Consider the following 18,453-nt stretch of genomic DNA (forward strand, 5'->3'; position numbering starts at 1 on the left):
CTACTATTTACTTAAACTAGGTAAGACTGTTCATACATCAAAGCTAACTTAAAAGACATGGACTTTAATTATTGATGGTATATGTAGTCTCTCCAAAACTGTGTTTATTAGTTAGTTGGCATTATTTCCCATTCTGACTTGAAATTATTTCTGTGAAAGGGTGATGTCAGAAAGATCAGGCTTGCTTTGTAAGCCATTTTCATTTGCAGCAGCTTCACAGTTAGTATCTTGCTATGGTCCAAGGGAGAGCACTGAGGGATTCACCTTTTACCTTCTACCATTAAAATGGTGTGTAATTGCTGTTACCACAGTATCTCTTGCGCAGACCTGTTGACCATGTTCCTGTTGCAGTTAACAATGGAGAAAAGTTTAGAGAGTAATAATTTCTTTTTCTGTTGGGTTCTCCCTGCCAGATATTTTCCTTTCTTTGATCTGAACTTCAGTGTAAAACTAGTACATAGTAATAAGCAAAACGAGTTATTCAGATGAAAATTTTTAACTTGTATGACTGAGTAATATTTGGTTTGCTAGAAGGGACAGAAAGTCCTATAAGATAACTTAGGAAAATAGTTACTCTGTCATTCCTTTAAAAAGAATACATCAAGAATTTTAGGCACATATATTTTAACATTGCAATTGTAGGTGTAAGGTGAAGGATTTTTGAATAAAGTGACAGCAGGAAGAATTTAACACAAGCTGTTTAGGTCAAAAATGTCTTTCGGTTCTTAAAATTACTTTTGTCTTGAGAAAATTTAGTAAAGGCACTTCTACTCTCAGTGATCATTCAGGATATGTACGGCCTTTGCCACTGCCTCGTAGTTTAAACAGTGATATCTCATATTTTGGAGTTGGAGGCAAACAAGCGGTGTTCTTCGTTGGACAGTCTGCCAGAGTAAGTAAACGTCAGTCTTTGCATTATCAGATTATTATTATCCTATTTTTAATCAGAATATTAAACCATTTTATGTCCATTTAGAATCCTATTTTGATTTTAAACAATTTCTTTCATAAACTCAGATGATAAGCAAACCTGCAGAATCTTGGGATGTTCATGAACTTGTCCTTTCTAAAGAGGATTTTGAAAAGAAGGAGAAAAACAAAGAAGCAATATATAGCGGATACATTCGAAACAGAAAGGTAAATAGCCTTAATACTTTCTCTTTTTTAATTGGAAGTCCTTCCTAGGTTAACACGATTTCACTATGTAATATACTTGTAATACTTAACTGGGATGTCTTCATCTTACTGAATCATTTGCACCCTGGTGTGTAAAAAGAAGTAATGGGAAACCTGAAGGCACCATATCATAAAGGTTTGTTTGTATGTGATTCTTCTTTTTTCTCTTTTCAGTTTAGCCTAAAGGACAGAAATGCCATATAGTTTGTTATACTAGGTTAAGAAAAAATATTTCAAAATACCTTTTAAGAACAGGAATTGTTTTGTCATGTATGAAACATGAAATAAAATATCCATTCCTAGAAGCTGTAAGGAATGAATTAGGGAAACAAGCTGTGCTTATGTAGAAGAACTAACTGCATATTGGAGCAAAGTCCAGCCAAATCAACAAAACTCAGTTGTTTCACATTTATTCACTAATTTTGTAAAAGAAATGGACTACTTAAGTGAAAACTAAAATGAACAGTCCTAATGGTTTTCATGAAGAAGAAGAAAAGCTCAAGATAAAGCTGTAAGTTAAGGAGGAAAACTGAAAAGAACTGTTTTGGACATTTTTGAGCAAGAATATAAAAGGCACAGATACAGCTAAGGGTTCAGATGGGAACATAAATGGCTGCTGATTACCTGACGAGGTAATCAGACCTTGATTATGGCCCATATCTTGTGTGTTATATCTTGAGTGTTCTTTGCCTTTTGTATGGGTGAGAAAGGAATGGGAGGTAAATAAGGTTTTTACCATGGGTCAGTTTTATCAAGTCTTGAGTCAGTTTTATCAAGTCTTGCGTCAAGTGACTTGTGACAATGAATTGCTAGGAATGTAAAAATTCTGTTTTTAATCTCTGTGCAATAGAGTTGAGAAGGTGGAGTTACAGAAATAGAAACTGAAAATAAAAGCAGACAAAATCTGTTTTTTGTAGAGGGCACAAATGGTTCCCCCCCCCCCCCCCCATTTGATGTTAAAAACGGGGTGAGGGATAGAAAAGTAGAAAATAAGCTTACAGACATTAGTTGGAGAGAACTAGCTGAGATGCTTAGATATGCTACTAAAGAATTTAAGAGTGGTGCAATGAAGTACTTGAAAAATTGTGTTGATAGTATAAAATGAAAGTTAAGCTGATGCAGTTAAAAAAAGTGCAAGTGATGTTCTACTAGAGATAGAAAATAACTTGTAAATATCCAAGAGGGAAGAAATGATGTGAAGCACTGAAGTAGTAAAGTGTGGAGGTAATGGATAAACAGCTCAGGTCTAGGAAATTTTTACGAATGGTTCAAATGGCCGGGCCAGTTAGTTATATTCATGTGAAATTAAATGTGTTAATTTGTTTATTTAATGTCTTGAAAAATAGCCTGCATTGCACATAAATGAGCAAGAGAATACTATGGCAGGAATAGAAGTTGTAATGGATTACTGCAATGTGAGAACAATAACTGAATCTTGGAGGCACTCAGTTGGTAAAGGAAGGTACTTTTCCAAAGAAATCAAGATTTAATAAATACCAAACCTAAGACACTCTAGAACAAGGCCAAAACACTGAAGGGAAATGGCATCCCAGTCTATCAATATCTGTTGATGGATAATAAGCACCTGTCTTTACTGCACTCACTTCCTTGGACTGTTTAATATTGACACAAGTAAATACTACTAGTTTAGGTGGATGCTAGGAATGTAGAGGCAAGTGCCATGGTAGTTTGTCATCTGTAGCACTTGTTTAGCATCAACGTGTAGCTTCTAGGTCATTGGTCAAACCATAGAGATGAGGAACGAGCAGCTCTGGCTTGTATTACTTGTCATCTCATCACTAGCATAGAAAAAGCCCCTTGCTTAGATGAAATCAGCAAGACTGTTAGGTTTAAAAGAGGCTATGCTTGGGCAGTAAAAGTATTTGAAGAGTTGCAGTCTGTTTTGATGAAAATTCCCACAACTGGTTAAATTTATCCTGTTGGTTAAGGAGAGCTCTTTGATTCCCTGGGGAGAGAAAGTCTTAACAGAACACCCTTGACTAACTGTTTCACCACCTGCAGTTAAGTAGGTATAGCCTTTCACAGTTTACTGATGTGTTTCCTTTTTGCCTGCTTTCCTGCAAAATAAAGCATGAGGCTGCATTCACTACAGCTTGGAAAAGCATGTCTTCTCAGTTGCTTTCAGTTGCTATAAGATCTCAATCTTTATATTAAAAGTAGCTTCTTTTCGGGGTGCACCAAATGTAAAGGATTGTCTGCTGGTCCAGAATGAAGCGTGACATCAACCACTGTGTTTCTATGCAGCTTAGAAACCTATCATAAGAGCAAAGTGCATCTATCCAGGAAAAGACAATCAGGACTTTCTGGAATCAGGAGTTCCTCTTTCTATGAGATTACTTGGATATTTCAACTAGAACTGAGGATTCACCTGTTCTCTTTCATAGCAAAAGCATGTTTTTCCACTTCAATTTCTGTTACAGAAAGTAGCCTATCCATTTAATAGCTTTTTTTTTTTTTTTTCTTTTCCTGGCTTGGTTTTCTTAAAAAAGACATATGTCTCGTACACATAATAGTTACATTTGATGCACAGGAACATGGATATCACACAGTGTCACGTTAAACATGATTAAATGCATTTTTAAACATGATTAAATGCATTTCTAGACTGAACACTTCAAATGCTGTGATGAAAGTGAGTTGAAAATTAACTGGATCAGGGATGTCAGATTCTCAGTTCGTTGACTTCAATTTGGAAGCTTTTATTTTAAGCATTAATCCTTTGTGATACTTAGCATCATGCGTTCTGTATTATTTTCCTGTTCTGTTTTTCAATCCTTTTCAAAACTCTTGTTATTTATGTGCTTATTTTACTATTTGCAGCCATCTGACTCTACTCACATCACAAGTGATGATGAAAGATTTCTTCATAATCTAATATTAGAAGAAAGGGATAAAAAGAGTTTCACAGCAGTTGTCATTACAGGTGTACAACCAGACCACATGCAGTACTTGAAAAACTACTTTCATCTTTGGACAAGGCAGCTGGCGTAAGTTGTGATTTAAAAGTGGACTACTAACAAAGTCAGAATACTTCCTTTTTGTACTTGGTCATTGGCTTTATCCCTGTTAAGGCTATTGATACATATTTTGTTGATGCCACGATTAGTCTTCCTAGATAACTGATTTTATGGAAACTAGCACAACTGAATGGGACCCCCCATCCAAAGAAAGATGTTGACAAGCATCAGTTTCAGTGTGACTTGATAACGGACACATAATTATTAGATCTAATTATTAATAACCTATTAAATTTAACAGTGTTATGATTAATGTAATTAGATACATAATTATTAATAACTTGATAAGTTACTTTCCTCAAAGCTGCGCTCCTAACGTTGATATGTAGCTTTGTATTTGCAGGCGTTTTGTTTTGATGTTTTGAGTTTCTTAAAATGACAACATAAAAGCTGCTACTTCATCCCATTTTAAGAGGGAGTACAATACATGATACTGTCCACTCAGTACCATGGTAGCATCATCAGTGGACCTGCAGAGCCTGGAGATATGAAAATCTCTGATAGCTGTGAATTGTGTGTCTCTATCTGTTAAGATTTGAAATCTGACAAACCATAGAACTTGATTTTTCAAGCTATAATTTTATATTTGGTACCTGTAATCTAATAATAATAGATAATATGAGGATTAATATAAGGATTAGATAATACCATATTATATGAAACATCATTCAGTGTTGCACGTAGGAACTTGTGGTGGCTGAAACCCTTTTTAACCTCATGAAAACATAGGGGTACATCTACACTGACAGAGAACTTGAGCCCCTCATTAGCTTCTAGGTGCTGTTCCGGTAAACACCCACACTTAGTTGTGTGTTAGTTCATTCCAGCGATCTCTTGAAGCGGAAGAACTGCCTCCATTTAAGATTAAACCCAGGTGCAATTATTCAATTATATGCCCTGTAGCTATTACAGTAAAACCTATCAGATTTACCTTCCTAGTGCTAGGCAGTCCTGCATCGCTATTTCAGCTGTAATGGCCTTTTCCCCTCTAACACCACATACCCTTCTGCCATGCCTTTTGCCACACATGCATAATACCAGTTTCATTCTGCTTTAATAGGCTACAGCAGAGCCCTAATATTGTTTTGAATGCTTTGAAGTGGAGGGAGGGGAGATAAACCCCCAAAATAATTATGTCTTAATGCCATGAGAGCACCTTTTGAAGTCTGAAAGAAATGCAGACAAAATGTTAAGCAGTTTGGGCATACCAGTGTGCTCTAAAGTCCCGAGCAATGAGACTGTGAAGAACTTCTGTCTGGGAACCAAGATTTGTCCTTGGGGTGCGTTTAGTGCAGTGGATGTCAGAAGCAAAGCAATTATAAATACTTGCTGGTGCATTTAACTTCCTTCATGCATTCAGTCCCATTGACTTGTATAATCTTATTTTTCTGCAAACTACCACCCTGAGGTTTAAGGACTTAATCTTTGAAGTTAGAAGAATTAGTTAGCTTGCTGAAAAGTTGTAGTAAATGGGGTTAAGTTCCTCAGTTTTCTCAAACTATATATTCTGTGAAAACAATCTTATCTGACCATGTGGATTTTTCGGAGTTTCTTAGATGAGCAAAAGTGCCATTATAAAATAGGAAAATTATTTCTAATATGCAGGTCACATTCATGACTGCTGCCTATATTTGAATGTGGGATTTGTATTTTTTTGGTAAATAACTTAAGGATGGTGATTGTCTGCTAAATGCTTCCATCACTATTAGATGATCAATACTAAACTGATACCAGAAACAGTGTGGAAAGTTTTCTGGCTCTAGTTCTTTTTAATCTCCAGTGTGCAGAACAAATTACAGTATTTTATTAGCTTGCACTTTGATGTAAAGAATCTGTAGTCATGTAACAGTCAGGTTTTTTTGTTTATGTATTATTTTCCAATTTGTAATCTTTCTAATTATTTTATCAAAAAATCCTATTATGATGGTGTACAAAGGAGGTAAGAGTTGAAAGGAGTGAAAAGGAGTCACTTGCTCCCATTAGTAGATCTTCTGTACCAAGTGTACGTGTTGTCATGGAGTTGGTATATAAAAATGCAATGAGTCAGTTACATTTTAATAAAAATAGAAATTTACTTGATTTTTTAAAATTATAAGGGACAGATTTTAGATTTCACTTTCTGAGGCTTATGTTTAATTTAAAATGTATTTCAGACATATCTATCACTATTATATTCATGGACCAAAAGGAAATGAAACTAATGCTGTAACAAAAGACATAAGCCCCTTCAACAACATCGACATTCAGGTAAGATATTTTATACTGCAACTTATTTCATAATGTGCCTGTTTCTCTTTAATCGTGCATTTTAAGATAGGAATGTAATTTCATTTTTTAAAAGTAATACTTTTATCATTGCAACATAGGAACTAATTCATTTTGCTAACAGTTAAAATACATGTTACGCATGCTGATTACTGCATGGTTTTTTGGTCTAAGGAGAATCAACTTGTTTTATTTTTTTCCAGATTTCAATGTTTGAAAAAGGAAAAATACCAAAGATTGTAAATCTTAGGGAGATCAAAGATGACATGCAGACGTTGTATATAAATACTGCAGCAGATAGTTTTGAGTTTAAGGCACATGCTGAAGGAGAAGCTGTAGTGGAGGGCGTCATCAGATATCATCCCTTCCTGTATGATAAAGAAACATACCCTGATGATCCATGTTTTCCATCAAGTGAGTGAAATGTTTTGCTGCTTTTCAGTTCTATTATAGGCAATCGTCCTACTTGAAATGTTTGAATGAAGTAGAAACTAGAACAATTTAAGTGTAAATTATTACCTGATTTGCATTGTGGCAGAACAGAAAAGTTCACATCCTTTTGGATGAACAAATCCTGTGAATAGATAGACTGTTATGCTAACTCATTCATGTAAACCTCATCTTTGACATAATGCCATCTGATTTCAAACTATAAACTCTTATGGAATGCTATCAGATTAAAACATTTCCACTTGCCTGACTCTTAGATCTTTGCTTCAAGAAAGCAGTGAAACACCAGCAGTTTGGTTCAAGAGATTCTAACATCAGAATATCACAGAGGACAACATGTAGTCCAAGTCCTTAATTTAAAACTTGTTTTATACAGTGTTGATGAGTTTTCAGATGCTAGAGTTTTAAAGTAATATATGTTGGTGATGATGTTTTGGTTTTTTTGACAAAAGAAATCTTGAGTTTAATTATGATTTTATGATACTAGAAGAACTAAGAGGAAAAAGTAATATTTATTCAAATTTTATATTTTCAAATTTGGTAGTTTTTATAATGTTGCTCAACCCTGGTTTAAATTTTTCCTTAGCTTTCATTTGGTTTTCTGCTTGGTATTTCTTAAAGAGGAAGAAAAATCTTAGTCTTCCTATTATATATACCTAGGTTTGTGTACTGCTACTGTGCCTAACTTAATGAATACAGATAATCCGTATTTAGGCTGCTCTGGTTTTTGTTATTAAATTAGTTTTAAAAATAAATTTATTCATGAAGAATGTCTTTTTTTTAATCAAGAATTAAGTGATGATGATGAAGAAGACTGCTTTATAGTAGAAAAGGGTGCCAGAGGAAAAAGACCTATTTTTGATTGTTTTTGGAATGGAAGATTAATACCATACACAACTGTGGAAGAGTAAGTGGTAGTCTGTTTCTACAATGTAAACCAGGCTGTTTCTATAATGTAAACCTCTCTTTAAAAAAAAGGAATTTTAATGTCTTTTTCCTTTTGTTTTAAGTTTTGACTGGTGTGCTCCTCCAAAGAAGAGAGGATTGGCACCAATTGAATGCTACAACAGAATTTCTGGTGCATTATTTACCAATGATAAGTTTCAGGTCAGCACGAACAAACTCACTTTCATGGATCTGGAGCTGAAGCTGAAAGATAAGAATACTTTGTTCACAAGAATCTTCAATGGACAGGTAATAATTTTATTCTGTTAAGTATTTCTTCTTGAAAAAATTTAATGGATATGGTATAGACACCTTTACTTACCGGTCATTTGTTCATGTCACTGAATATTGCCTGGTTGCTGAAGAACTTTCATCTTGGGCAGGACTTTGTAGCAGACGCTTCTCTCACTTTTAGTGAGTAGTAAAGCTGACTCTTGAAATCTGAAAAAATAAGATTTAGTCTTTTTCCTTTTGTTTTCTTAAACAATGATTTTTTTCTAGTTCTTACATGACAGTTCTTCTGGAAGGACTTTTCATAGAGAAGTATGGGTGCTGGGGGAAACACTTTCTCTGGCTTTAAGTATAGCTTCACTAGAATTTTGTAATGTTTCCAAGCTGAAGAATCCTTTTTTTTTTTTTTTTTTTTGTTAGTATAATACCACTGTACTCTTACAATTGTTCATACTTCTGAATTCAGATTTAAATTTTGTAATACGTTAATAATATGTATTTATTTTGTAATCTTTTATAGGAGCAGCGAATGAAAATTGACAGAGAGTTTGCTTTGTGGCTCAAAGACTGTCATGAAAAATATGACAAACAGATAAAGTTCACAGTCTTTAAAGGAGTAACTACACGTACTGATTTGCCATCCAAAAGAATGCAGAGCCCTTGGACAGTGTATGCTGCGATAGAGTGGGATGGGAAAACATACAAAACTGGACAGCTGGTAAGTTAGTTGCTCACTGATGTTGGGGTTTTGTTTGTTTTGTAACAGAGTATGTGAACCCTATAAAAGGAAAATGCAAATCTGATGCAGGAGTAATTTATTGGTGTTAATTGTTGTCTTCTGTTTACAGGTGAAAACTATTAAGACTCTTCCAATATTTTATGGAAGTATTGAGAAATTTTTTTTGTATGGAGACCATGATGGGGATATATTTGCCACTGGAGGAGAGGTTCAAATTGCTTTGGTAAGACAAGCATGGAAAGGATTTGCGCACCTGCTATGCCTGAGGAATCTAAACATAATCCTGGGTTAGACTTGCTTAAACGACTTTTAAATAACTGTAGAAAATTATGGTATTCTTTTGAGATTCAGCAATCTAGAAATAATCAAACTACTCAGTTACATTAAAACTAATGTAACTATATTAAAACTGTTGTTCACAAATCTGATTTATTTACATTTGCATATAAAATGGTGTCACATTCGGTATTAGTACTATGCTGTGCGTCCATTCTTAACCCTTGTGGTTTCAGCAAATTTTAGAAGTGTCTCTTGTGGTGTCATCAGGTAGTATTTGTTACCATATTGCATTATGTCTAATCCAACTTGTCTAGTCCCTTGATAGAGAGCTATTTCTTCTCTGATATATTATAATCCAACTGTTTATAACTGCACTCAGGTTTGGGTTTGTGGTTTTTTTTCAGGAACCTCAGGCATTGTATGCTGAAATGAAAACTATTCCAATCTCAAAACTTGACAGAACAGTGTCTGATAAAGCTGTTAAAAAATACATAGAGGATGAAATGGCAAGGTAAGCTATAAGTCATTGTTTACCTATAGAGTTCCTAACAGTTTTAGTATTACTTCAGAAACAAAAAAAAAAAGGAACTCTAAACCAAGTAGTAGTTTGAGTCCCACACACACGTGCCCTTCCCCTACCCTCCACACCCAAAAAAAGTAACTTCATGTACATTCTACTAAATCTACTAAAATTACCCTGTTTTTTTTAAACTCACAGAAATACTGTTCGTGCTTTTTTTTTCACTAGGCTTCCTGACAAATTATCAGTAACATGGCCTGAAGGAGATGAGTTATTACCAAATGAAACAAGATTTGCTGGTACTCCAATAGGTATGTTTTCTTTTTTTCCTTCCAAATGCTAAAAAGTGAAATATCAATTTAAAAATACATTATGTTTTTTTTAAAAGAAAACACCCCAAGCATACAGGAATATCCAATCACTTATAATACACAGCGTATTTCAAAAGTCCATCATTTTTCCTTTTAAATACAGGAGCGTTAAGAATAGAAATTTTGAATAAAAAAGGAGAAGCAATGCAAAAACTTCCAGGTACAAGCCACGGAGGTTCAAAGAAACTTCTTGTTGAACTCAAGGTTATTTTACATTGTAAGTATTTCAGTATATTTAACAGAGTCTTTATAATTTTAAAAATGCATAATGGGTAATGTATTTCTTTCTTACATATATATGTATGTATGTATAAAATACATATTAGAACTTGCTATATGGTTGGATATAGCTGATAAAATTAGAACAATAACCCATTGGAATATTTAGTACTGCAACGCCACATTTCATGAAATGATGGCTGCTTCAATCGCAAATGTTTAATGTCTTAATGCTACATTATGATTGTACCTTCTGTCACATGTAAGGAGGGCCTATCAATTTCAGGCCATCCATTAATATGCATAAGAACATGATTAAAATGGATAATGTTTCTTTAACATAGCTATTCATGTGAGCTGCCTAAAAGTAGGGACCAGGTACGTTTAGTACCTAATGTAAAGACACTTCAGAATTTTAAAAAATCAAGTTTCTTGTGAGTTACTGTTTTGTGGTTTCCATTTTATGGGAGTCTCACTTGATATTCTTACATTGCATTTGTTGAAGAATTACATTCTGTCTGAGGCAGCTGAAATTACACAGTTGTGTGTTGGAACACAGAACACTACATGCTCTGAAAACTCCAGTCTTGCATATGTCAAATACATCTGAAATTTGTAGAAACTTAAGATCTTGTTGATTATTTTCCATATACGATAGGAAAATCCAGTTCCTTTATCTGATGAGAGTTGTAAAAATACCTTTCTGAAGGGCTGAGTTTACTGTAGTGTATACACGTCAAAAGAAATCAAATGAAAGTATCTTAGCTTCAGTTTAGTATAAAAGTCCTAAGACTACACGTGGTATTTTAATGGCACTTCTAATGGGACTGTCTGCTGTGCCTGTCCAGTGTGCTGGGACATAAAGAAGTTGGAATTGAAAAAAAACATGTTCACATAATACAGATTATTAGATTGTATTTGCCAACAGCCTGGGGGACAGATCAGTGTTCTGCAACCTTAACTAAGGTAGACCATCCTGACTTCAGGATGTATAAACTTGAAAGAGGCATGGTGTTTCTGTTGTTGCTAGGAGCAATAAAAAAAAAATTGCCCTTTGCCTTTGATCAGTGAAATCATTACACCTTTCGTGTCTCCAGACCACTTTGATTCATTGACAGAAATTTGTACTTACAACTGTTTTTACTGCTTTTTGTCTTAAATTTTGTCTCCAGTCAATTGAGGAATCACCAGTGTAATCCCCCTGTTCTTCACCAGAACAATGAATATGTCCTGTAAATGACAGTTTGGGCATGGCATATTCTTATATCGTAAAGCTCACACCTGTATGAAGGCCAACAGCAAATATCTTAAAGTACAAGAAATTTCTCCTCTTTTCTGAAGAGTGGAATACCTGGCAAAATACTCTGTGGACTGCCAAGAGAGTTAAACTATGAGAAACTTTATCTGGCCTGTTACTGGGGAGCCTTATACAAAGTTCAACTCAAAACTAGAATTTGAATTAGGGTTGAGAGAATGATAAACCTGTGAGGGGTCCATTAAGGGTAAAAGGAGCTGCTAAAGGAAGGGATGGGGTATCAGGAGAGCTAGAATGTGAGAAACTTCTTGTCTGGGCAGTGGAAGGAGCGTCTCGCTCAGGCTTTGGCCAGGGGAAGCAAGAGCTGGAAAGACAGCTGGAATATTTATCTGGACCATGATGGGGTTGGGCTTGTAAGGTTTGGCAAAAAAATAAGATTGGGGTTATGGGTTAGAGCTGAGAGAGAAAGCTGAAGGGTGTAGTTGGATCAGGGGGCTACCAAATGAAAGAGTAGGATAAAGTGTCTGCCAAAGGGAGGCACGGACTGCCAGAACAGGGCTGTGAGGATTTTGCGGGAGTTGCTGGTTTCAATGTGTTGGGTGTTTTCCTGGTTGTTTCTCTAAGGCTCACAGTAAAATTTCAGGTTAAGGTTGATGCAAGGGGGCTGTCAGGAAAGCTGGGTTCTGGGAATTTTTTTTCCCAGAGTCATGCCTGGGTGGTTCTTGTCTAAGGTGAGGCTGAGAAATAAGCATTTCTGTCTTAGAAGATTATTTTTTAATCACTCCTGTTTACTCACTTAAATTGCGAGTACCTCTATTAACATACTTGAAGCAGACAATCTGTGGCAATAGTGAGGCATCTCTACAGGTTTTTGAGCTCTTCAGCAAACTCTTTTCATCACTGAAGTATTTGTTTTAGAACTTAGTTGACTATTCTGACCAAACAATTACCTTGCCACATCCCTCCTGTAAACCACAATGGGAGATGCTGTTCAGATGAGTGTCTTTCACACATGCACCGCTGAATTCTCAGTTCTGGAAAGCTATGGCTATTGGCTATTAATGTGTCATTTGAAACAAAATCATGGATGTTTTTGCTCTGTCTGTACCCTCCATGGATTTATATTATACCATAGCAGGGACATCTGTTGTTTTCAGAATATTATACATGGAAACCTTGTTCGTTTTGAGAAGCAACCATTGGTGCCATAGTAATTCTGTGAATAAAAGGTACCTTTTATCTCTAGAAGAATATTTGTTTCCAAAAGGTTTCAAACAGTAGTGAAAAAATAAATAAATGCAACAATGAATGAGAATTCTTTTCTGTTTCTGCTTGAGGAGAAAAAACTACAGTTTAATAATTTAGCCTCAGGTTTGTATTTTTTCCAAAACCCTTACAGCATCTATAAAAACTTAGTTTCCTGTGCTGTTTGCAGTACACAGTTTGCACCAAGTGCAGCCTTCAATATTGCAGTGATTGTAGGGATACTGGTAATATTAATAAATATGTTTCTGTGGAAGTGCCAAGAAAAGAACATGGTGGTTAGGAAGTCCTAATGGTGCTTTCTAACGAAACAACAGAGGAGAGTTAGTTAATCACTACTAATACAAAGTATTTGAAGGTCTTTTCCTCTACTACAGGAAATACTGGAGATATTCCCAAGAAAGTTCTAAATCTTTGCATGTGGCTCCACTGAAATAATTTAGTCTGTTGTTCAAATAAAACATCAGGATGTTTTTTCATCACAGAGACCACAACATTGGGCATACCTGATAACTTTCATGCGCAGAACTGCTCTTGGGATTGTCTCCTCTTTCAGAAGAGAACATCAGAACTCTGGCTTTTAAAGGCAGGGCTGTTATGTTTTCTTGTTTGTTCTCTTCCAACAACCTTTTTATTTTTTTTATTTTTTTTTTTGTCATCTTTTGTGTATCACCATGCACAGAAGTATTAGACATTCTTCGCTTCCTATAGATAAATTTCCACCTTAGATTATCTATATTGGGGCAATATAAGAACAAAGGTGTGCATCTTGCATTATACAGACTCAGTTTAACTTGGTGGCAGTTGACACTGGTAGTTAATAATAGTGAGAAAACAACTTCTCATGTGAGCATGTTTTTCCTGTTGCAAAGGTGGACACACACACACACACACACACCCCAATTTAGAAAATTTTATAAGTTCTTGCTACAAAACACCATGAAAATTTATTTTAATAACCCAATATTCCAGAATTACACATTCAAAAAGATACACCAATGAAATTATACGACTGTTACTTTATCTTACATGGGTAATTTGGTGCAAGAGTAAGGCCTGAAACAGGTGTACTTAGCTATAGAACAATGTATATTTGTACTGCAGTATTTTTTTATGTATGTAGTCGTATTACAGTCACATTCTGGATTTATTCTAAGTTATATTTAAAATAATACATTAATGTCTCTTGAAGTTTCAAACAATAAATCTTATTCCTGTATTTATCTTAGGTTACAGAAAGTCACTAAAAAATTTCCTCAAAGTTTCAGCGTGTTCTATTCTTGGATATGTTAATGCTGCAGAAGTGTTTATAAAGACAGATACAATAATTTAGAGCAAAAAAGGAATGTTCTTTTTTCCCCAATTATACCTTCAGTCAGCTGCGTATTTTAAACCATTGCTCCCATTTAAGCTAACTTGTTATTGTCATTTGTCAAGTTGCCTAATTGCTAATGTGGAGTGTACAGCCTACAAGTGCTCAGACTTAACAGGGGACATATAACAAAAGAGCTAGTAAAATTCAACTTAACAAACCTGCTGCTTTCAATTTAATGTGTTTGGGGCTAGCAATTTTTAATTAAAATGGGATAAGGTAGGGAATTTTATATATATATATTTTTTTAGCCATGATCAACATGATTGATTGTGAAGCTGAGTTATATTTATTAGATTTAGAAGTGATAATAGTACTTAATAACAAGTGATAGTCATACTTGAAAAAAATCAATTTATGGTGTTAAATCTGAATACATGTAGCTAATTACTTGTTTTGCAGCACCTACTGGGAATAAAGAAGTAATTTCCCATATCAGTCAGCATGGAGGCAAGTGGCCATACTGGTTTAAGAAAATGGGTAAGTTCACATATACAATATTTTCAGTTTATTTATAATTTTACTTCTTTTTTTTTTCTGATTGTATTTGTGTTTCTATTTAGAAAACCTTCAGAAACTTGGGAACTATACCTTGAAACTGCAAGTAGTATTGAATGAAAGTAATGCAGACACTTACGCAGGAAGGCCTCTACCATCTAAAGTATTTAAATTTACTATCGTAGGTAAGAATTCCAGTCATGCCAGTTTTCTTCTACTTCTAGTATTTGTTTGATTCATTGCATAACAAAGTTATTAATGTTTTAGTTGAGAGGTAATTTTCAGCACTGAAAAGGTAGCATTTGCGTTTCAAATATGAAGTATTTTCACAAAAAAATATTTTTTTGCCTAGTAGGTTTTTATCTCGCTTGTAATGTTTTGGCTTTGCTATACATTCAGTTTTACAAAAGAAGTGTTGTTGGAATGAAAAGCTTTTCTCTGATGTGAACTTTCCTAAATGTACTTAAGAAAAAAAACTTAACTAGAACCACCCTTTTTCCTTCTGTGACTGGCATACTTTCATAAAACTAGTATTTGTTAGGCCAGTTTTCATGCATAAACCACAGAAAGTAATTCAAAAACAGGTTATGCATGTAAAATATGCATGTTGAGATTGAAGTTTGGGGTTTTTTTTAATTAAAAGACTAATCTTGTGCAAAACTAAACTCATACTCAATTATGATGGATGTGTGTCTTTGGATTAGCCATCATAAAATACTTACTGGAATACCAGAATAGAAATAATACTTTTAAATATGTCTGATGTTACTCTTTGTTGCCATACATTCTGGTATGTATGTATGTGGCCTAAAATAGTATGTGACTGGTCATACCTTCCCCAGAAAATTAATAGATTCTAATTTTAATGACACTGTTGAAGACTGTAACACGTACAGTGTATGGTTACATCACATTTCTGGTACAGCCTTGTTGGTCCAGTTTCTCTAGTCCTCTTAAGATACTAATTTTATTTCCTAATTTATTTGTGTGTATTTATCTGTTAGTGGCTGGTTAGTTTTTGTTTATAAGCCCTTCTTGATGGCTATAAACTCCTCAGAAGCATTAGGCAAGGAGGGAGAGGTGGTGGAGTAGCCCTGTATGTTAGGGAGTGTTTTTACTGTCTAGAGCTTGATGATGGTGACAGTAGGGTTGAGTGTTTATGGTTAAGCATCAGCGGAAGGAAGGCCAGCAAGGCAGATATGGTAGGAGTCTGTTGTAGACCACCCAACCAGGATGAAGAGGCAGATGAAATACTCTATAAGCAGCTGGGACAAGTCTCAAAATCACTAGCCCTTGTTCTTGTGGGGGACTTCAACTTACTAGATGTCCACTGGAAATACAATACAGTGAGGAGGAAACATTCCAGGAGGTTCCTGGAGTGTGTGGAAGATGTCTTCCTGACAGAACTGATGGCTGAGCCAAGTAGGGGAAGGTGAACCACTGGACCTGTTTGTGAGCAGAGAAGGACTTGCAGGTGATGTGACAGTTGGAGGCCATCTTGGGCATAGCAGTCATGAAATGACAGAGTTTTTGATTGACGAAGAAGTAAGAAGTGGGATCAGCAGAACCACCACCTTGGACTTTGAAGGGCCAACTGTGGTCTGTTTAGGAGCCTGGTTGACAGAGTCCCTTGGTGGACGACTCTGAAGGGCAAAGGGGTCCCCCTCCCCATTCTTCCACAAGGAAATCTTACAGGTGCAGGAACAGGCCATCCCCATGTGCTGAAAGACAAGCTGGCAGGGAGGAAGACTGGCCTGGCTGAACGGAGAGTTTTGGCTGGAACTCGGGTACAAAAGGAGAGTTTACCACCTTTGGAAGAAGGGACAGGCAACTCAGAAGGACTATCAAGGGCGTCGTGAGGTTATGCAGGGAGAAAACTAGAAGGGCCAAAGCCCAGCTAGAACTTAATCTGGCTACTGCTGTAAAAGACAATTAAAAATGTTTCTATAAATATATCGGCAGCAAAAAGCAGGCTAAGGAGAATCTCCATCCTTTATGGGATGCTGGGAGGAAGCGTAGTGACAAAGGATGAGGAAAAAGGCTGAGGTACTTAATACCTTCTTTGCCTCAATCTTTAATACTAAGACCAGTTGTTCTCTGGTACCCAGCCCCCTGAACTGAAAGACAGGGAGCAGAATGAAGCCCCCAAAATCCAAGGGGAAATGGTCAATAACTGGCTACACCATCCAACAGTGCTGAGGAAGCTGGCAGAGGTGCTCACCGAGCCACTTCCCACCATTTATCAGCAGTCCTGGTTAACCAAGAGGTCCCAGTTCACTGGAGGTTAACCAATTTGACACCCGTCTACAAGAAGGGCCAGAAAGAGGATCCAGGGAACTACAGGCTTGTCAGCCTGACCTCAGTGTCAGGGAAGGTTATGGAGCAGGTCATCCTCAGCGCTATAGTGCAGCATGTACAGGAAAACCAGGGGATCAGGCCCAGCCAGCGTGGGGTTATTGAAGGCAGGTCCTGCTTGATGAACCTGATCTCCTTCTATGACAAGATGACCCACCTAGCGGATGAGGGAAAGGCTGTGGATGGTGTCTACCTGGACCTTAGTAAAGCCTTTGACACTATTTCCCGCACCATTCTCCTGGAGAAACTGGCTGCTCATGGCTTGGGCAGGTGTACTTTACACTGGGTTAAAAGGAGTCACATCCAGCTGGGGACTGGTCACAAGTGGTGTTCCCCAGGGCTCAGTGCTCGGTCCAGTGCTGTTTAGTATCTTTTATCAATGATCTAGACAAGGGGGCCAAGTGCCCCCTCAGTAAGTTTGCAGGTGACACCAAGTTGTGGGGGAGGGTTGACCTGCCGGAGGGCAGGCAGGCTCTGCAGAGGGATCTGGACAGGCTGGACCGATGGGACAAGGCCAGTTGCATGAGGTTCCACAAGGCTCAGTGCTGGGCCCTGCGCTTGGGTCACAACAACCTCATGTAACACTAAGGCTTGGGGCAGAGCGGCTGGGAAGCTGCCTGGCAGAAAAGGACCTGGGGGTGCTGGTTGATGGCCAGCTGAACATGAGCCAGCAGTGTGGCCAAGAAGGACAAGGGAGGTGATTGTCCCCCTGTACACAGCACTGGTGAGGCCGCACCTGGAATACTTTCAGTTTTAGGTCACTCACTTCAAGAGGGATGTTGAAGTGCTGGAGTGTGTCCATGTGGAGGTGCTGGATGGAGCGTGTTCAGTTAACAAAGCTGGTGAAGGGTGAGGAGCACAAGTCTTATGGGGAGCGGCTGAGGGAACTGGGGTTGTTTACCCTGGAGAAGAGATGCAGGGGAGACCTATTGCTCTCTACAACTACCTGAAAGGAGGCTGCAACAAGGAGGGTGTTGGTGTCTTCTTCTAAGTAAGAAGTGATAGGGCAAGATGAAATGGCCTCGAGTTGTGCCAGGGGAGGTTTAGATTGGATATAGGAAAAATTTCTTCACTGAAAGGATGGTGAAGCATTGGAACAGGCTGCCCAGGGAGGTGGCAGAGTCACTGTCCCTGAAGATGTTTAAAAGACTTGCAGATGCGGTGCTTAGAGACATGGTTTAGCGATGGACTTGGCAGTGTTAGGTTAGCAGCTGGATTCAATGGTCATAAGGCTTCTTTTCAACCTAAATGATTCTAGAAGTGTTTTTTTTTTTTTTCTGAATATACTTCATTTCCAGGGAAAATAGGCGTATATTTATGAAAAGAATAAATCTGTAGACTAGCTTGAAGTTGCTCTTTCTGTACAGAAGTATGAACCACGATTTGTTTGTAAATTATAAAGGAGTAATATGTTATCTGTAAATGAGATTTCATAGGATTTTTTAAAAAAATCTCTACTTCTGTTTCTGTATATCAT

At 36.8% G+C, this 18,453-nt stretch overlaps 1 protein-coding gene across 4 annotated transcripts in view; it reads left to right on the forward strand.

The window, feature by feature from the left end:
• The window catches only part of SMCHD1 (structural maintenance of chromosomes flexible hinge domain containing 1), a 90,777-nt gene that overhangs the window by 22,860 nt on the left and 49,464 nt on the right, over positions 1–18,453 (forward strand). For all 4 annotated transcript variants that reach the window (XM_080381363.1, XM_080381366.1, XM_080381364.1 and 1 more), the window contains 14 exons: positions 778–892; positions 1,018–1,137; positions 4,018–4,184; positions 6,368–6,461; positions 6,683–6,893; positions 7,719–7,836; positions 7,940–8,123; positions 8,626–8,823; positions 8,954–9,067; positions 9,528–9,634; positions 9,872–9,954; positions 10,118–10,231; positions 14,526–14,603; positions 14,687–14,806. In XM_080381363.1, coding sequence (XP_080237489.1) covers positions 778–892; positions 1,018–1,137; positions 4,018–4,184; positions 6,368–6,461; positions 6,683–6,893; positions 7,719–7,836; positions 7,940–8,123; positions 8,626–8,823; positions 8,954–9,067; positions 9,528–9,634; positions 9,872–9,954; positions 10,118–10,231; positions 14,526–14,603; positions 14,687–14,806 — 1,823 coding nt within the window. The remainder of the gene's footprint in view (positions 1–777; positions 893–1,017; positions 1,138–4,017; positions 4,185–6,367; positions 6,462–6,682; positions 6,894–7,718; positions 7,837–7,939; positions 8,124–8,625; positions 8,824–8,953; positions 9,068–9,527; positions 9,635–9,871; positions 9,955–10,117; positions 10,232–14,525; positions 14,604–14,686; positions 14,807–18,453) is intronic.

This window comes from Falco punctatus (assembly GCF_963210335.1).
Source record: "Falco punctatus genome assembly, chromosome: 3".
In the NCBI taxonomy this organism is placed as follows: Eukaryota; Metazoa; Chordata; class Aves; order Falconiformes; family Falconidae; genus Falco; species Falco punctatus.